The 21,525-nt window shown below is 38.5% G+C and overlaps 1 protein-coding gene across 1 annotated transcript; it reads left to right on the top strand.

The window, feature by feature from the left end:
• Positions 1-1,056: 1,056 nt before the first annotated feature.
• LOC126607698 (uncharacterized) lies at positions 1,057-5,325 on the top strand. Its single transcript, XM_050275401.1, has 5 exons — positions 1,057-1,286; positions 1,421-1,490; positions 4,211-4,320; positions 4,810-4,924; positions 5,030-5,325. Exons 1-5 carry the CDS (start codon positions 1,223-1,225, stop codon positions 5,112-5,114), a joined length of 444 nt encoding a protein of 147 aa, XP_050131358.1. The 5' UTR covers positions 1,057-1,222; the 3' UTR covers positions 5,115-5,325.
• Positions 5,326-21,525: the final 16,200 nt, after the last annotated feature.

Raw genomic sequence — 21,525 nt, 5'->3', positions numbered from 1 at the left:
AAAATCTTTAAAACTTCATATCTTCTTCGATTCTCAACCAAAATTCATGAATTATATACCAAAATGAAACTTGTAATGAGATGAACAAAACCTTACCACTCTCAAGTCTTAAATCCACCGGAAACTCGCTGGAAAAACCCACGATAGTCCGCCCACCTCTGCAACTCCACGAACTAGGGTTTCCGAACGTCCAAAATCCTTCAAAATTCTTCTAAAAGCTTCGCAAAGATGATTTAAGACCTCCAAAAAGCTCAAAACTTCAAGAAACTATCGCTATCACATCGAGTGAACACCTCATTGGGGGTTTTCGCTTCTCGGGTTTTCGAAGCTTTAAGACCTCCAAAAAGCTCAAAACTTCAAGAAACTATTGCTATCACGTTGAGTGAACAGTGCACCTCATTGGGGGTTTTTGAAGCTTTCACGACCAACCAAAGGTATAGATCGAGTCTTGAGCTCACACGGAACACGAAAACAACTACCAAAACCCCGATCTGAAATTAGTGAGCTAGGTTCGAGGTTGTCCGTATGGTTGTACGGAAATGGAAGAAAATCCTAGAGGGAGGAGAGAGAGAGTCAACGAGATTGGTTGGTGTGTGTGTGGTCCAGGTTTGGTCAACCAAACCAAAAACAAATAAAATCTTAAGTTCTAATTGGGTCCACTAGGCTCTGGGGGAGCGTTGCACTCTTAGGGTGCGTTTGGTACGCAGACGGGACGGGACGGAACGGGACGGGACGGGACGGGACGGAACGAAGGTGTAATTTTTGAAAAAGACATGAGGTATATTTGTCTTAAAATGGTAAAACATTGTGTTCCACAGACGTGGAACAAACCCGTTCCAGGGGGGAGGTGGAACGCAAAAACACCCAAAATCTTTCCCGTGGAACAGCCTGTTCCACCCATTTTTGACGCACCAAACGCGGGACGGAACGCCTCGTCCCGTTCCGTCCCATCCCGTCCCACGTACCAAACGCACCCAGGGAACCTAACTCTTAGGCCATATGACAAAAGACTGACGTCAGTTATAAATGAAAAATTAATTGTCTATTGTCCAGGGGTTTTTGGGGGTGGAAATGGTCGAATTGCATCGAAGAGGGAATCGATTCCTGAAAAAAAGTTTCAAGCCCCTCAAAACTGTCACTCAAACGAATTGGGGCGAAAGCCCGGCGCTCCCGTTTCCCGCTCCGGGAGGGCAATTCGCTACCACTTCATAGGAGGCGAGAAATGGATTGGGGTTTTGTGCGTAAAGCTTGGGACAAGTGGGCTTCCCTCAACATTGCTTCTCCTGGTGAGTCCTGAGTCACTGAAAGCAGCTTATACTAAAAGCAGCTCCTCTCAACATTGCTTCTCCTACTGACTGCCTGTATCGTTATATATTGGTTTTCGTTCATGGCATTGAGCGTTGAATTGGAATGGTTGCAGATGAGCCATTAAAAGCAGCTTTACTCATCAACTACGACCCAACTGGACCATCTCGCTTGTTGTCTACCATGTATGTTCCTTTCAATTCCATTAATTTTTTGCTTTTTTTTTCTGTTTTCTGTTTTTTGTTTATGAATTTGTGTTCCAGATTGTACAAATGCGATTCGATTTATAACTTCGTCCTCGAAATATTTGTTCGAATCCACATTGATTATCCAATTTCTTCCAGAGATTGAGCTGATAGTTGATTGAGGGTTTAGTCATTGTCAATTAGTCTCATCAATTATCTTCATAAAATAAACAGGAGGCGATAGAAGGAGAAGGATAATGTGTTTGACAAGAATGGTTCCATTTGGTGCAAATATTGGACTCCTGAGTTTTAAGATGTGTTTAGTAAAACTTTTGCTAGTGTCATGAGCAGGGGTTGATTATTATCTACGAGTTTGGTTATTTACTTTCTTCAAGACCACAAGACTAATAAAGCCTGGGTTTTGATGACCTTGATAAGTGTCTGTGTGACTGTTCTGGAAGGAGCAAGTTAAAAGCATCTTTTTAGGTGTTTCTATTATAAAAGAATTGACACAAGACACATGGTGTTCTTCTCTGTCAATGGGAGTGTCATGCTATATCTATCGGCTTTTCACAAAGTTGGCATTATACTTTCTGGAACTTTTGTCTTTGTAGCTTTTAAGGAATTTGTTTTCTCTTCTCTATGGTCTAAATTTCATCGTGGTTCTGGACCGCCCGACTTCACATTTCCTCCGATTTTTAGGTTTCATCTTTGAGAACTATCTTTGTTTGATTCTAAGGAAAATTTATATTTTTGCAAGGGTTATGACATAGGTTTGATTCAATTTTCACGTCTCAAGTTTTGGGGTTCATATGAGTTGACTTGTTGCCTTGATTTTTTTTTGAGAAGAAACAAATTTATTAAAGAAAAGAGAAATACACAGAAGTGGATAAGAAGTCCACCAACAAAATAGAAAGGAAGATCCCAATAGGATTTGGCTACAGCAACCTATTCGAGACCTAGCTCACTTAACTGCTGCTAACAAATCCCACAGTATTTGAGATAGAGAGCAATTATTAAACTCTTTAGTGACCGAAGCCCAAAAAGATGCCCAATATTTTACTCTCCCCCAAAGTACTTCTGCCCCCACTCCATTATAGTCTTCAAAAATCCTTTTGTTGCGTTCCAGCCATATATTCCAAAAAATTGCCGATACCAGGCAACCCCACAAAGCTTTGGATTTTTTCCCTTTTCCAAGTGCCTTAAAATTGGTGCTTGGTAGCTCAAAACACCCTTTAGGAATGACCCAACTTACTTTAACCTCCTGAAACAGTTTCCACCACAGTTGGATCGAGTAGGAGCAATGAAGAAAGATGTGATTTACACTCTCCTCCTTAGCTTTGCATAAACTGCACCAATGTGGGGATAAACACATAAGAGGATTTCTCCTTTGAATTCTGTCGCAAGTGTTGAGACTCCCATTGGCCACAAGCCATACAAGTATTTTGACCTTCGGAGGAGCTTTTGATTTCCAAATCTGAGAGTAGGGTGGATAATAGTGCACAATCCCATTGTTGCTCAGTAATGAACGATACTTGTTGCCTTGATCATCTTTACCCTCTTCAACATTAGTAACTCAATCTTTTTCCCTTTCTCAAATTTGATTTGAAGTTGAACCGCCTGCATTTTGGTAAAATATTCTTAAATTCATGTGCCTTCATAACAATTTGCAGCCAATGCAGATGATTAATTTTGGTTTCATTTCTGAATACGTTATGGCCAAGAATATCCCCAAGATTACCGAGAGGGCAATAATTTTCATTCAGTTGTAGTGTTGTACCACCTGCTCGAATTTCATTTTCCAAAATAAAAAAGTTACACACTAGGACTAGTTTAGCTTTTCAACTCCTATTCATTATTAAAATTTCATCAGTTCAAATTTTAGGGACTAGTTGAAATATTCATTATAGGACTTCTACCTTGTTCAATGCAGAAATGTGGGGGGAATTTCTTGGGAAATTTAGTACATTTGCTTAACAGTTAAATTGGATGTTAGATACTCCCTAGTCCCTTCATATCAGTATTGGATTCTTGTTGGAGGTCGATATGTGCAAATTGGTTTTGCTACATGTTGCTGTTGTTACATATATATCCAGAGAAAGATAAAAAACAGGGAGTATGTAAATGATGTTTCAAGTATAGGGGTATACCTCAGATACTTAAGAGTAAGGCACTATGGATGTACTTTAGCGGTTTCTGGATTTATTTAGAGGATAAGCGTCCTCTTAACACAAACCATAGTCTTAATGAAACTTTTGAACGTTGAAGGAGGAATACAAGGTTTAGCAAATTCTCTTATCTGTTCTGAACATCTGACTGTTCTCCTTCTAATGGTATAAGGATTAAAATCAGGCTCTCCTTGACGTCCTGAATCCTTATTTTCTGTCCATCTTTTTCACACATGTGATTCTATTTTCTGATCCACATTTGGCATTATTTTTCCAGTTCATTTTGATCCTGCTTATGACTTGTTTATGGATCTCTGCATGAAAAATATCTACATTCACTTAGCATGTCATATTTCCTATGTGCTCCTTCTTTCTGAAGTATATGATACGGAACGGAACGGAACATTCACCTTCACATCTATTGTTGCTTTTATATTCTCTGGACTGGATGCTTGGTTTAGGTGAAAAGAGAATTTTACTTAAAATTTGTCATGCTTATCATGTTGTTCTGTTTGGATACACTGTACCTGAAGGTTGATTGCATGCATGCAGCGCTGAAGAGGAAGGAATAAAAGTGAATCCGATCGAATTGAGTCAATTCGTTGATTTCATCAAATGTGACAAGCAGCAAACTGAGAGCTTCGTTATTGGAACAAACCAATGTAAGTGTTTCCTGTGGGTGCAATGTGCGATCACAGTTCCTAATATTTGTCTGCTTAACTGGAGGATTGGGAGGAGGGGCATGATTTTGCTTTCTGTTATTAAGGAATTTGAAGTGGTCTTGTATGGAATTACTGATAACTGAAAAGTTGTCATGAATTTTGACAGTAAGGTTTTCAATATGTGAAGTATTTGTGTTTTTTTTGTTGTTAGCCGTATGTGCGTTCTTTCATTACAAGAAATGGGGTGTTTATGAGAACAGAAAACCGATGATGGAAATGAAAAAAAAATATATAATAGAATAAACATTGCACGTACTATGATAGATGTTATCATATCAGTTCATGAGAAGTGCTCATATATGCATACCAGGAAGGATTTGATCGTGTATGAATCTTTGTTAGTATACCGAGTATAGTACTGTAGACCTCACCTCACCTAGTTTTGACATCTAATTGTGGTATAAATTGCTGGATCTAAAATAATGACAGATGTGGTGACATCAATTCATGATAATTGGTTCTGTGCAAGATGCATGAACACATCAAAACATTCTGGTGAAGGCGCTATCGTTATGCAAACAGCAGCATTTCTGTTGGTTGGATTGTAAGCACATACTGCCTTTAATTTTACTCTAAACAACGGACAGGGTTTTGGACGTGAATTTCAAGATATGTATGATCATTTGTGAATTATCATTCAATTGTGCAGGTATGATGGTTCTATTGGCTCAGCATCTCGTGCTATGGCGGCTGTTGATCAGTTTGCATGGCAATTAAGTCGAAAGAATATGTAACCTTGTCAAAAAGATGCAGATAGCGTGGTATTCCCTGGTACCTTGCAATTCTTTTAATACCAACTGCACTAGCGTTATATTGCCCCAAAAACTATCTAAATTGATTGAATGATGTAGGCCTCGTGAAACCATCTGAAATCTGGATTTTATAACGCAATAGTAGAAAGTTACTTATCCTAGTAGAAAAATGGATGGTCCGGATCACTTTGAATTGCAACTGTTCAATCAATTTTCTGTACATTCAAATTCTAATACGCGTAGCTAGACCAAAAACAATAATAGAAAGTTACGTATCCTAGTTGATAGAGTTTTTGGTCTTTATTCTTGCGTTTTGTGTTCGAAACTCCCCGTTGGACAATTAATATAGAATGCTATAACCACGAAATCGTCTCTTGTTAGCCAATTTAGTGGCATCGAATATAAGGGAGGGAGAAGGCATCTGATTATTTAGAAGGTTCGAGCAGAATTATGCGACATAAATCTCTTGCAAGTGATGCCCGATATTCTTTTTCTTGAACGTAACCCAAGGATAAACCTCAGGGATCTTTGTGAAATTAACCCAATGATAGGACGTATTCCTTTGATAAATTCTAACAAATATGTAGCATTTCATTTATGTTGACGTAGGAATTAAAATGGAATTTTTTTTATTTATAATGTTAACGCTCAATGCTGGTTAACAAATTAAAATAATAAACCCTTGGTGACCTTGGGATATGTACTCAGAGATTTAAGGTTCATTCTTCAAAACTGGGCTACATCCACTGTGTTGCTCAAATTGTTATGAATTCAAGACTACAATATCGCTCGGCAATTAACATGAACTCTCTTTTCTCAGTCGTCTGACCCCCTTTCTAGAGGTTCCCACCCATTTATAAAGGCCCTTAATGAACTCCCCTAGCCTTGGGTTTCCCCAATCTGGCATTTAGTGCGCCACCTATGTAGACAAGCGTATTGACACCTTTTCACATATTGACTGGGTATTCGGCGATGAAGTGATAGGTGCTTAGTCAAAATGGCACACATTTTCAAAGGGATGAATGCCGAACGCCTTGTTTGGTCTCGATTATCCAACCATGCCTCTTCGAGCATCGTCCCAACCACCTTTACATCTCACCCTAAGCCTCTACTCCTAATTGCAAGTTGCCAAGTGACCTGATTGACGTCTAAGTGGACCTGCCCCTGAAACCTTGCGCTATAAAGTTGTCAGGTTTCCCATGTGCCTCTGGTGGTTGGAAAACATTTTACATAACCTAGTCAGGGTGAGCTAGTTGGGGGCCAACTTTAGCGCTCGAGAGTATTCTCTTTTAAGCTCCTTGGACCTTGGGCTTTGACTTAACCTTGGGCTTTTCGCGGCCTCTTTCTCGGCCTGCATCATTATGTGAGCCTGAAAGTGCTCCACATTAACACATAATGTTAGAGACACCAAATAATGTGACACCAATTAAATTTGTACTTGAATTCAAGTGAATTTGATTAATAATTTAATATCACATTTTTTTTTTTCAAATTGCTTGTAATGTGTATAATGACTTTGAAATCGTAATTGGTGTAAGAACAATTTCATTAGTTTTTGTTTCACAATAAATATTCAGATTTTATGATTAAATATCAATTTTTTTTTTTTTTTTGGTTGTAAAAAAAAAAAAACAAGTTTAGCTGGGAGGGGAGGCTACCTCATCCCAGATCCAGGACATATCACAAGTCTCTTTAAGGACTTACTAAAGGGGTTTTATTGTTTTTACAGATCGTTCACCAAGAGGATTGCCGAAAACAATGTTTATTGTCTAAAAACCAAAAGGGTAAAAAACAATCTACCAAAAAGAAAGCCACTGCAAACCACTTAATCTTCTACTGTTAAGTACACCATTTCACAGCCTCCATGGTCACCATATTTGACTGCCAAAGTCTTTTGATAACCATACCAATTTTTAGCGTTAACATTCGCAAAGTATGTCTAGGGCATCACATGTGCATGAGTAGTGTTTAGTAGTAATATGGTGTTTATTGATAATTAATAATTACCAAACACTTAATGTATCATGATCGTTAGAAAGATAGAATTTTAAGAGATCGAATTGGTACACCTGTCTTTTGTTTCTTTATTGTGTTACGCCACTTGATAGTATTCAGGGAGCATTTTTACTTACCACCCCTAAACAATGGTGTTTGCTCATCATACATTTAATCATCTGTCACGTGTCCTTACTCTTAACCTTGATTATTTTTTTTCAAAATTGAAAAAGTAACATTTAATGTAAAAATTAACTAGAATTAGATGAAAAGATACGTGACATATGATTAGGTAGATGGTGAGCATACACTATAATTCAAGGTAGTGAGCAAAAATACTTCCTAGTATTCAAGCACCGCATCTTTTTGAAAAGCAAATGACACTTTTATTTCCTAATTTTTACGCTTGAATTTCAAATGGATTATAGGTCTGATACTAATATTTGCTTGCAATAAATAATTCATAAATTTAATAAATGTTGAACGAAAATATGGATGTCAAACTTGAATAGTTTAGAATTAAATTTCAATTCATTCAGGAGAAAAATAAAAGGAAAGGGTAAATTACGTTTTACCACCTCAACTTTAAGTATCTCATATTTTGGACATTACAATATCATACATCACTTTACAATTTCATTGATTACAATGTCATACATCAATTTACGAATTATTAGACCTCATTTACATATTTCGTCAGTTTATCTGTTAATTGCTGACTTGGCAGACGTGGGACCCACTACTTCTTCCAAGCATATTGAGATATTAATTAAATTTAAACTATCTATTAATAGAACCCTCTTTGTCAATCAGAAGATGATGAAAATATTATTTAGTTTTCTATCACACCAAAAAATGATGGGCAATAATGTAATTCACAGATCCAATTTTTTTATTTTTTATTGAAGCATCATCTACAGACTACAGGTGACACACCCCGTCCCGAAGAAGGGCATGCTGGCCGTCACGTGAGAGTGACATAACCATTTACACAGTTCGAAAGCTTTAAAAAATACAATTACTAAGATGAAACACCCGAGGGTAAGTCCTACTTTTGTGAATTCTGTCAGAACACCGTTGGATTCCTCGTGGCCACCAAATCTCTGCTATCTAGAACCTGGAGGGGCGCAAAACAAAATTGAGTGGATCAGTAAAACAAAGTTTTTCGAAAACTTTTCATTTAAAACATTTCTAAACCCTCGCTGTAAAACCTGTATACTTTCCCAAAAATAACATAATAGTATATAAACATATATATATCATCAAAAGCTCAAATCACAATCTTTCAACGCTTTTCAGAAAGAATATGCCATGCCATGCCATGCCATATGCCAAAATATAATATGAATGCATCAATATAAATCAGGTGAAATAATAAATCAACCGGAGACCCTACAGTGGTCCTGTACGGCTGATTCTATAGCTCAATATCCCATCCAGCCGGAGTCACCAACTGTGACCTGTACGGCCCTGCCGGAGTCACCAACTATGACCTGTACGGCACTACATTGTACATAAGTCGGAACTACTTATAGTAGTCTGTAAGACTAAGATGGTGAAATAATATGCTCTAGTGCTTCTCTCATCAATCATCTGTGCACATAATCTAAGGTCACCTACCAGTCGGAACCCCTCTAATGGTCTGTACGACTGGCATGTCGGAACCACCTTTAGTGGTCTGTACGACTAGCATCTACTTGGATCCAAGGTGAGCATGTGATGCAAGGTGAATAACATAAGCACTAACACCGGGGGTGCAGGTTATGAGCTCTCAACACAATTCACATCATCAATGATTCACATGAACAACATAAACCTCACCTGATACTCACCTGTGCGTCCACAGCACCAATTCACATATATACATCAAATACTAATTCATATATTTCATATAATATGCATGCATGGCATTTTAAAACATACTTTCATTTATTTTCAATTTCTGGGAAAAATCAATAGTATATAGGTAAATACAGAAAATACTGCCCACTCACCTGGAGTTCGCCCAACAACTCCCCAGCACCACACTTCAAGGCGTCATGACGATCGGCGCCTAGAACAATAATCAAATCCAACCTCAGAAATCATATCAATAGAATATAACTTATATAAAACACGTCACTACGTAGTTCGATCCGGAAGATCTGCAACTCAGATTTCAAATCCATAACTTCCAGAGGTCCACAATATACCTCTAGGACATCATCCTAAAATTTCATTACCATCCAACGGTCGGATCTCCGTCAATTTCGAAAACCAAGTGACGGTTAACATTCTATTTTATGAACTTACAACTCCAATTCCGAAAGATCCGTAAATCGGATTCCCAATCTGTAAGTTCCTATAATCCTCAAATATTACGTATTACAACGTATCAAAGTTGGGTGACGATCCGACGGTTGGATCGTAAATTCACATTTTCACCTAACCACGAATCGAAACGAACTTAGGTTCAATTACTCAATTTACGTCCATCAATTATCAAAACTGAACCTAGAACCTTAAACACATGCTAAGAATGACATTGGAGGGCCATTGGCCACGCTTCGCCGCAGGGGCCGCCGCGGGTGGCGGTCGGCCGCCCCTGTTCGCCGGAAAATCTAACTATTTCAAAAAAATCTCAAAAAATACAGAATTGAAGATCTCAATGAGTAGAGTAAACTTTATACCTGAGGACAAGGCCAATTTTGCTTGGAAACACTTCAAATTCATCAAATTCCGTGCAAACCTTGAATTGGGTGAGTTCCAATTCGACCTTCAAATCAACTCCACCGTGCAAATCAAAGCTTGGGCTTTGTTCCAGGTCCTAAGGGAATACTAATGGTGTTAGTAATTGAAAGAAAACATTTCAAGATTTGAAGAATTTGGACAAGAAGGTCGCGGCACCCGTGTAGGTGTTCTTCGCGAAATCACCACGAAATTTCATGATTTTTGGGGTGAAACATGAAGAGGGAAGGCCTAGGTGTTGATTGGAAGTGGTACCTTGATCCAATTTGTGAGAAATCCGGTGAAAATCACCGGAATTTGGGTGTTGGTGTCGCGGGCAAACGGGTTGGGGAAAACCCGTTTTCTGATCTTCTCTCCTCCGCTTCTCGCCCTCTCTCCTTTCCTCCTTTCCTCTGTTCCGATTGGTCGGCTTCTCCCTCTCTCAATCCCTCCTGATGCCTTCTTCTCTCTTGTCCCGATTGGGCATTTCTGCCCAATCTCCTTCCTCTGTTTCTTCCTCTCACGCGCACACACACACACACACAAAAACCTTCTTTCACTTATATTTATTTATTTTTGTTTTCCTTACATCCAAGCCATCCATTTAATTCTTCATTAAATCTGGGCCATCCAAATTTTAATAATAAAATTTATAAAATGCCCAAACTTCAAACTTTAAAATCTTTTTCATTATAACTCCAAATAACGAACCGTTAGCGCCCACACGCTCGTAGCGACGAGTACTACGAGGATATGTCAAGAAAACAAATCTTAGATGGCACGACACAAATCTTAGATGACACGCTCGTAGCGACGAGTACTCTCAATCCCTCCTGCGCGTACCTCAACAGGCATTTTTGTAAAATCCTTTATTAAAACTTTAAAAATTCTTAAAATTAGGGACGGACTGTCACAATCTACCCACCTTAAAAAATTTCGTCCTCGAAATTTACACAATCTTTACAATCCAACGATATCCATAAAACAACCTGGAACACATCCCTCTCATTCGATCTTTTGTCTCCCAAGAAGTTTATTCTGCTGAATGATTCATCCATAAAACTTTTACCAAGTACACTGTTTTATTTCTTAGGACTTCCTCTTTCTATTCCAAAATAATCATGGGTTCCTCATTATAAGCCAAATCTGGATTAATCTCCAAGGCTGAACCGGAATCATACGCGATGAATCTGCTACTTTGTAACGAAGCATCAAAACATGAACTACATTATACACCTTATCCAATCCCGAGGGTACTCAAACTTGAAAGTATTTCACCGATTCCTTCAATAGTCAAAGACGGCCCGATGTACTTAGGATTTAACTTGTCTTCCATTTTGACCCGAACCGCACCTTTCCAAGGTGATGATTTAAAAAAAACATCCAATCTCCTACATTACACGTCGGGTCAGTGGCATGTTTGTCTGCTAAGCTCTTCAGCTGATCCTAGCTCACTTCCAGGTTAAACTTAATTACTTGAATATTCCGAGTAGTCTCCTCCATTAACTCAGGGCCTTGAATACCATCCGTCCACAATTCTAACAATTTCGAAACACAAGACACAGCTTTCCAGGGCCTTATGGCGTTACTCTAGGGAACAAATTGAAATGACCAACATACCCAAGAAGTTCAACAGATTCGTAAGCCCAAATCTCTTTTCCATAAGACAGATAAATAATTGTTGCACTTTTGTAAAGGTTACTGCTCTTCCATTGAAGAATATTGCGCTGATTTAGTAAGCCAATCTATTATCACCTTAATTTCATCATAATCATCTCGTGAACGAGGAAACTTGCACACATAATCTATATTAATATTTTCTCATTTCCGCAGAGGAACGGGAAGTAACTACATCAATCCAAAAGACTTCTTTCTTTCCGTTTTAACCTGCTGACAGATGTCACATCTATTTATATATACAAACATTTCTCTTTTCATACTTGACCAATAGTAAAATGATCGAATGGTATAATACATTTTAGTACCTCCAGGATGCATTGTATAAGTTGAACATTACGCAAATTCCAAAATTACTTCCTTTAATTCCATAACATTAGGTATAAACACCTTGTTCTCTTGCATAAGCTTACCATCTGATTCTCTAACTCTGAGGTCTTTTTTTTTCCCGTTATTCCTTGCTTTAAATAAATTCTTGAATTTCTTCATCAAATGCTTGAGTCTCGAGTACGACCTACCAAATAGGCCTAACTTGAAAATTAGCAAGTACGTTTTCTTTTTGATCTTCCATTCCCAACTTTACTCCAGTAGATCTCAAATCCACAAGAAGATGAACATGGCAACCGTACCAAGCATTAATTTTCGCTGGGGTCTTCCTACTAAAAGCATTGGCCACAACATTTGCACGATCACCCTGGTCGTGCAATCATAATCACTAGGCAACACAATCCACCTTCGTTGCCTAAGATTAAGATACCTCTGAATAAACAGATATTGGATACTCTTTTGATTCGTAAAAATCTTGCACTTTTCTTCCCATAAAGACAATGTCTCCAAATCTTTAAAGCAAAGATGATAGTTGCTAACTCTAAATCATGAGTAGGGTAATTCATCTCATGAGGTTTCAATTGTCGTGAAGTGTAATAATCACCCTACCATGTTGCATCAACACACATCCTAACCCCTTCAAGGATGCATCACTGTAGACCTCATAATTACCTTTAACATCTGGGAGTGCTAAAACAGGTGTATGAGTGAGATAATGCTTTAGTTGCTGAAACTTTGTTCACAATTTTCATCCACTCAAACCTAACCTCTTTTCTAGTCAATCCCGTCAATGGCAAAGCAATGACTGAAAAATATTTTACAAACGTCTATAGTAGCCTGCTAGACCAAGAAAACTCAGTACCTCAGTGACGGTTCGAGGTTGTTTCCAATTCTCCCAAGTTGTCACTCATTGAGGATCTACTTGAATACTTTGTGCAAATATCATAAGTCCCCAAACAAATGCCACTTGATTCGTCCAAAATTGACATTTGTCAACTTTGCATACTACCAATGTTCCCTCAACTATTGCAACACCAACTCAAAATGACTAGCATGCTTTACTTTCACTTAAGAGTATACCAGACCTCAACTCTTTTCCTTGAAAACACATAGGCACCTCTAAGTTAATCAAACAATCATCAATGCGCGGCAATGGATAACGGTTCTTACTCGTTACCCGATTCAATTACCTAATATCCATACATATTCTTAAGGTCCCGTCTTTCTTCCTTATAAACAAAGCTTGGGTTTTCCAAAGTAACGTACTAGGTTGACAGAAACCTTTATCAACCAAATCTTGTGAATGAATTTTCAATTCCTTTAACTCTGTAGGAACCAATCTATAGCATAAAGTCCGTACTTGGAGACAATTCAATAGTGAACACCACATCTCTGTCTGATGGCAATCCAGATAAATCATTCCAGAAACACATTAGGAAAATGTCTACCACTCGTACTTCATCCACAATACTAGGAGTACGATCCTGCAACACCACATGAGTTAGGTATCCTTGGCAACCTTTTGAGAATAATCTCTTGCTCTCGCAACAGATATAACGGCATGCCTCACTCCACTTTGCTCAATCACAAAAGTAACCTCTGATAATCCAAGACAATGGAAAGTAACTGATTTCCCGTAGCAATCCATTTTAGCACGATTATAATGCAACCAACCTGTGCCTAAAATTACATCAAAATCCACAATGTCTGACGGGATAAGATTCGCTGGCATAACTACTTCTTCCACCATCACTGGACACCCTGAATAGTCATAACTGACATAGAATGACCTACCTCTTTACTTGCTTAACGAATCCAACAAATAAGTTTTGTGCCCATATTTTTTAAAGTTTATTTGTATTTGTACCCATATATTTTTTTTATTTGTACTTTTTATTTTGCTAAATGTACACATGATAATTATATTTACCCATTCATGTAAAACTTTTTAATCTTAAAATGTACTCATTCTTAAATATACCAATTTGTTATATGTAAAATGTACCCTTTTTTTATACAAAATCTATTCAATTTTTTTCTAATCCATTTTTAACTTATATGAGTACATTCTTTTTTCTTTGATTTTAAAATGTATCCATGTCAAGTTTAATCGAATAAATTTACTAATGTTATTAATGTGACAGCCCGTCCCTGATTTTAAGAGTTTTTAAAGTTTTAATAAAGGATTTTACAAAAATGCCCTTTGAGGCACGCGCATTATTCGAGGTTAATCGTTGTGTCGTGCCATCTAAGATTTGTTTTCTTGACATATCCTCGTAGTACTTGTCGCTACGGAAGCGTGGGCGCAGACGGTTCGTGATTTGGAGTTATAACGAAAAAGATTTTAAAGTTTGAAGTTTGGGCATTTTATGAAATTTATTATAAAAATTTGGTGTGCCATTTGGATGGCCAAGATTAAAGGAAATTTGAAATGGATGGCTCGGATGTAAGGGAAAGAAAATAAAAATAAAAAAAAGGAAGGTTTTGTGTGTGTATATGTGTGTGTGCGTGACTGGTGAAGAAGAGGAAGAAGAGATTGGGCAAAACTGCCCAACCAGAGGAAGAGAGCAGGAGCTCCGGGAGAGAAATGAGAGAAGCTGGGCGAATGGGGAGAAGAGAGAGAAGCTTCTGGCCAATTAGAGAAGGGGGAAGGAGGAAATGAGAGAGGGCAAGAAGCGGAGGAAGAAGAACAGAAACGGGTTTTCCCCCAACTCGTGTACCCGCGCACCTATCTCCATTTTTCCGACGATTTTCACCGGAATTCTAGCATATTGGATCAAGGTATCACTCCCAATCAACACCTAGGCCTTCCCTCTTCATGTTTCACCCTAAAAATCATGAAATTTGATGGTGGTTTGGTGAAGAACGCACCCGTGGGTGCCGCGAGCTTCATGTTCAACATTCTCCTATGTTTGAAGCAATTTCTTCCAATTACCACCACCCATAGCTTCCTCTTGAGGCCTAGAACAAAGCCCAAGCATTGGTTGGGACGGCGGAGTTGATTTGAGGACAAATTGGAACTCACCTATTTCTGGGGTCCGCACGGATTTTGGTAAAATTGAAGTGTTTCCAAGCCAAATTGGCCTTGGCCTCAGGTATAAAGTTTACTCTACTCATTGAGATCTTCATTTCTGTAAATTTTGGTAATTTTTGGAGATTGTTGGATTTTCCGGCGAGCCGGGGCGGCCAACCGCCACCCGCGACGGCCCGTGCGGCGGCGTATGGCCAATGGCCCACCAATGTCATTATTAGCATGTGTTTAATGTTCTAGGTTCAGTTTGATAATTGATTGACGTAAATTGAGTAATTGAACCTAAGTTCGTTACGATTCGTGGTTAGGTGAAAATGTGAATTGACGATCCGACTGTTGGATCATCACCAATCTTTGATACGTTGTAATACGTAACATTTGAGGATTATAGGAACTTACGGATTGGGAATCCGATTTACGGATCTTTCGGAATTGGAGTTGTAAGTTCATAAAATAGAATGTTAACCGTCACTTGGTTTTGACAATTGACGGAGATCCGACCGTTGGATGGTAAGGAAATTGTAGGATGTTGTTCTAGAGATATATTGTGGACCTCTAGAAGTTATGGATTAGAAATCTGAGTTACAGATCTTCCGGATCGATCTACGTAGTGACGTATTTTATATAAGTTACATATTCTATCGATTTGAATTCTGAGGTTTGATTTGATTATTGTTCTAGGTGCCGATCGTCATGATGCCTTGATGTGTTGTGCTAGGGAGTTGTAGGGCAAACTCCAGGTTAGTGGGCAGTATTTTTTGTATTTACCTACATACTATTGATTTTCCTAGAAATTGAATTTAAATGAAAGTATGTTTTAAATTGCCATGCATACATATATATGAATTATATGAATTAGTATTTGATGCATATATGAAATGGTGCTGTGGACGCACAGGTGAGTATCAGGTGAATTTTATTTTGTTCATATGAATTATTGTTGATGTGAATTGTGTTGAGAGCTCATAACCTGCACCCCTGGTGTTAGTGCTTATATTATTCACCCCGCACCACACGCTCACCTTAGATCCAAGTAGGTGCATGTCGTACAGATCACTAGTGGTGATTCCGACATGTCGTACAGACCATTAGAGGTGGTTCCGACTTGTAGGTGACTTTAGATTATTATACAACTGTTGATGAGAGAAACACTAGAGCGTATTCTTACACCATTCTTGTTGTACAGACTACTTTAGGTAGTTCCGATTTATGTGCAGAGTAGTGCCATACAGGTCATAGTGGTGACTCCGGTTGGATTGGATATTGAGCTAAGAATTAACCGTACAGGACCAACTGCAGGGTCTCCGGTTGATTCCTTATTTCACCTGTTATATTGATGCATCTTTATTATGTTTTGATGCATAGCATGGCATATTTTCTTGAAAAGTGTTAAAGACTTGTGATTTGAGTTTTGAGATTATATATGGTTATATATATACTATTTTCTGGGAAAGTATATAGGTTTTACAGCGAGGGGTTAGAAGTGTTGTTAAATGAAATATTTTCGAAAAACTTTGTTATACTGACCCACTCAACTTTGTTTTACGCCCCTCCAGGTTCAAGATAGCAGAGCTTTGGTGGCCACGAGGAATTTAACGGTGTTCTGACAGAATTCACAAAAGTAGGACTCACTCTCGGGTGTTACATCTTAGTAATTGCATCTTTAAAGCTTCCGAACTGTGTAAATGGTTACGTCACTCTCATGTGACGGCCAGCATGCCCTCTTTCGGGACGGGGTGTGTCAGTTGGTATCAAAGCCTAGGTTGCAGTCCTAGACATCTTGAGAATTTCCTAGTGTCTTATGTCAGAACTTTACCGCCTCATAGATAGCCATTTTGTTCAGATGAGCTTAGTTTCCCTGATTTAACTTAGTTATGGGAAACTACTACTAATGTGATTCAGTCTGTTATCCGTCCTTCCCAAATGACTCATTTTGAGAATGGTTATAAGTTGAATCTGAATCACTTTATGGAAATGAAAGACCGGAGGGAGCAGATTGATGGCTTAATCATTTGGAAAAGGCGTTTCAGATTCTGCAAGTTAATGGAATCTTTCTTTTGAATGGTAGGTCGAGATGACTACCTGGTTTCTGAGTATTGAAATTGCATCCTGGTGGAGATAGGAGCCTTATACGATGTCACCGGAGGAAACAGCTGAATGAGAATTGTTTAAAGAGTTGTTTAAGAAAAGGTTTATTCCTCCGGCATATATGGACGGTAAGAAACAAGAGTTTACAATTTGAGACAAGGAAAAGAATGAGAATCAAAGGAAAGATGACCAAGGCAAAAGTCATGTGTCTCAAGAACCTCGCAAGACTTAGAGCTTCAAAAGAAGTGGAGTTAATTCTAGTTCTGCCAGCAGAGATTTTAGTACCATTGGTCAGATGCGAGGTGGTAGATTTACTGGAGATCCTAGATTACAGAGGCGAAGTGACTCTGGTAGAAGGAATGTACCTTTGTGCCGTAAGTGCAATAACATACACTTTGGAGAGAGTAGGCGAGAAAACAGATGATGCTTTACATGTGGACAAATGGGACATAGAGCTGCAAGATACTCAAAATCTTTCGGGCTTGGTCATGGGCACGTTAAACGTTCTTGGTTACTTTGCTAGAGTTTTAATTGATTGTGATGTAGAAATTTTATGTTATTGACGATGTTGCCAAAGAAAGTAGTGAATGAGCACGATCGAGGAGTGTATATGTATTTCTAATGAAGAGCAAGATGATAATATTGCACCCTTAAGAATTGTTGCTTACTTATTGAGACAACAGTGAGTTATCGTTATTGCGGGTTGCAGACCGTAATATCCATAACTTATTTGTTGGATTCGTTAAGCAAGTAAACAGGTAGGTCATTCTATGTCGGTTATGATTATTTAGGGTGTCCAGTGATGGTGGAAGAAGTAGTTATGCCAGCGAATCTTATCCCGTTAGACATTGTGGATTTAGATGTGATTTTAGGCACAGATTGGTTGCATTATAATCGTGCCAATAGGGATTGCTACGGGAAATTAGTTACTTTCCATTGTCTTGGATTATCAGAGGTTACGTTGTGAGTGAGCAAAGTGGAGTGAGGCATGCCATTATTTCTATTGTGAGAGCAAAGAGATTGTTATCAAAAGGTTGCCAAGGATACCTAGCTCATGTGGTGTTGCAGGATCGTACTCCTAGTATTGTGGATGACGTACGAGTGGTAGACATTTTCCTAATGTGTTTCCGGAATGATTTACCTGGATTGCCACCAGACAGAGATGTGGTGTTCACTATTGAATTGTCTCCAAGTACAGATTTTATGTTATAGATTGGTTCCTACAGAGTTAAAGGAATTGAAAATTCAGTCATAGGAATTGGTTGATAAAGGTTTCAGTCAGCCTAGTACGTTACCTTGGAAAACCCCAACTTTGTTTATAAGGAAGAAAGACGGGACCTTAAGAATACGTATGGATATTAGGTAATCAAATCGGGTAACGAGTAAGAACCGTTATCCATTGCCGCGCATTGATAATTGTTTGAGCAGCTTAGAGGTGCCTATGTGTTTTCAAGGAAAGAGTTGAGGTCTGGTATACTCTTAAGTTGAAAGTAAAGCATGCTAGTCAGTTTGAGTTGGTGTTGCAATGTTTGAGGGAACATTGGTAGTATGCAAAGTTTGACAAATGTCAATTTTGGACGAATCAAGTGACATTTCTGAAATATTTTATATCTGCTTAAGGTATTCAATTGAATTCTTAAAAGGTAGCAGAAATTGAGAATTTGGAACGACCACAAACTGTGATTGAGATTCAGGATTTTCTTAGCTTAACAGGCTATCATGGATGGTGTATGAAAGATTTTTCAGTTAGTGCTTTGCCATTGATGAGATTGAAGAGAAAAGAGGGTAAGTTTGAGTGGAATGATAATTGTGAGCAAAGTTTCAGCAACTGAAGTATTATCTCACTCATACACCTGTTTAGCACTCCTAGATGATAACGGTAATTATGAGGTCTACAGTGATGCATCCTTGAATGGGTTAGGATATGTGTTGATGCAACATGGTAGAGTGATTGCTACACTTCACGACAATTGAAACCTCATGAGATGAATTACCCTACTTATGATTTGGAATTCGCAGCTATCATCTTTACTTTGAAGATTTGGAAACATTGTCTTTATGGGGAGAAAAGTGCAATATTTTTACGGTCATAAGAGTCTCCAGTATCTGTTTACTCAGAGAGATCTTAATCTTCATCAACGAAGGTGGATTAAGTTGCTAAAAGATTAGGATCGCATGATTGAGTATCATTCTGATCGTGCAACTATGGTAACTGATGCACTTAGTAAGAAGACTTCAACTAGACTTCATGCCAGTTATGATTATTATGGTCTTCTTCTTGAGGATTTACGGTTCACTGGAGTGAAGTTAGGAGTGGAAGATAAAGAGGAAGCCTCACTTGTTAATTTTCAAGTTAGGCCAAATTTTAGCGGGTCGTGTGCTTGAAACTCAGATGGAAGATGAAGAGACCTAAGAATTAATTAAGGCAAGGAACGACGAGAAAAAGAAAGACCTCATGGTTAGAGAATCAGATGGCATGCTTATGCAAGAGAACATGAGGTATGTACTTAATGATATGGAATTAAAGAAAATAATTTTGGACGAAGCATACTGTTCAGCCTATGCAATGCATCCTGGAGGTACTAAAATGTATCAGACCATTTGACCAATTTTTTTATTGGCCAGATATGACAAGGGAAATTGTTGAATTTGTGAATAGGTGTATCAGTCGTCAGCAAGTCAAAGCAGAAAGAAAGAAGCCTTTTTGGATTGATGCAGCCACCAGTGAAGAAAATATCGATAATATCGGCGATATTTCGTCGATATTATCGTTTTTTTGGGGGTCCGATATTTTTTTAACTATCCAAATTGTTTTCGTCAAAATATCGCGATATTATTGATAATATCGCGATATTTTCGAAACTATCGCGATATTTTGGCACTATTCAAATCAGAGAAGAACGCCGGAGCAAATTAACCGAATCCCTAAATCCCCAAATTCGATTTCAAAGCAAATGAATTGAATCCCTAAATCCCCAAATTCGAATTCAAAGCAAATGAATTGAATCCCTAATTCCTAAATCCCTAAAATCGAATTCAGTACAAAAATGGTGCAACATGCAGAAATTTCGAAATCTGTACAAAAATTAAATTACAAGCCGAGAAGAATATGGTAGTAGGAGCCTGGGAACGTCGTCTTCCTCACGAATCCAAGACGGCCGGGACAACGTCGTGCTCCTCACCGACGACTACGATGAATTCTGGTCCATCGTCCGGTGTCCGCTGCCTCCACTCAGTTTCTCCACAACCGTTGATTTGCGATGACGCGACAGTTACGACTCGACGACTAGGACTAACGACACGGCTTCTCCATGGAACAAGGTGGTTTAGAAGGCGGTTATGGAGTGGTGTCGACGACTGGGTTTAAGGCGGGTGAGATGGGAGGAGCAGAGGGAGACGCGGACGAGGAGGATCGAGAGATGGATCGAGATTCGAGAGATGATGTCTGTGTGTGTGTGTGGAAGAACTGGAGAAAGGGGAAGGGAGAAGATTGAGAACAATTACAGGAAGGGAAAAGACTCAGAGAGAGAAGAGAGAGAATGAAGGATCGAGACGATTCGAGAGAGAAGGAAGGATTGAGGGTGTGTGTGTGTGTGTGTGGCACACGGTTTTGTATGAAACCATGGTTTTGTGTGTGTGTGTGTGTATGGTTATGTGTGTGTGTGTGTGTGTGTGTTATCCGAGAGAAAAAGAAAAAAGCTTTGAGAGTGTGTGTGTGGCACACGGTTTTGTATGAAAGAATTGGAAGTGACTTTGCACAGAAGAACCAAATATTCTGTCAGAGAAGAACCAAAAAATCTGCTTACTTTATCTTCTTCTCCACGTGAAGACCAAATTCTGTCAGAGAAGAACCAAAAATGCAATGTACAAAGTGTAAAATATTGTACTAATTCATTATATATAAATGATTATGGTGTGTTTAGACCTCTTTCATTAATTACTACATATTTTCTACACACACAATGTTTGTCAGCTCCCTATATAATCAACTTGATAATGTTAAATCCATCATGCAATGCATTTCCTTCCATTTTTTTGTGATAAACTAATAGATAATTGACTAAATAAACATCCTGCAAAGTTTCAATAAAAATTTCCAAGTTTTTCTTACAATTTCCGTGGTTTCCATGTAATTTTTATCGATATCGATATTATCCCGATATTTCCGTGTTTTCGGACTACCGATATTTCCGATATTACCGATATTTTCTTCCTTGGCAGCCACTTCTCGTTCCATAGTGGAAATGGGAAAATATCACTATGGATTTTGTGTACCGGTTTCCTTGTACACGGAATAGGTGTGATGGCGTTTGGGTAATTATTGATCAACTTACTAAGTCAGCACAACTTATCATCCTCAAACAAATGGTTAGTCAGAGAGAACCATTCAGACTTTAGAGGACATGTTGAGAGCTTCGGTATGTCAGTTTGGTGATGATTGACAAGCTAAGTTGGATTTGACAGAGTTTACCTATATTAACAGCTATCATTCTAGCACCAGGATGGCACCATTTGAGACACTTTAAGGGAAAGCTTGTCGTGTACCTTTGTGTTGGTCAAAAGTTGGTG

This window comes from Malus sylvestris, chromosome 16, assembly GCF_916048215.2.
Source record: "Malus sylvestris chromosome 16, drMalSylv7.2, whole genome shotgun sequence".
Taxonomy (NCBI): Eukaryota; Viridiplantae; Streptophyta; class Magnoliopsida; order Rosales; family Rosaceae; genus Malus; species Malus sylvestris.
This window is presented reverse-complemented; position numbering and strand designations above follow the sequence as displayed.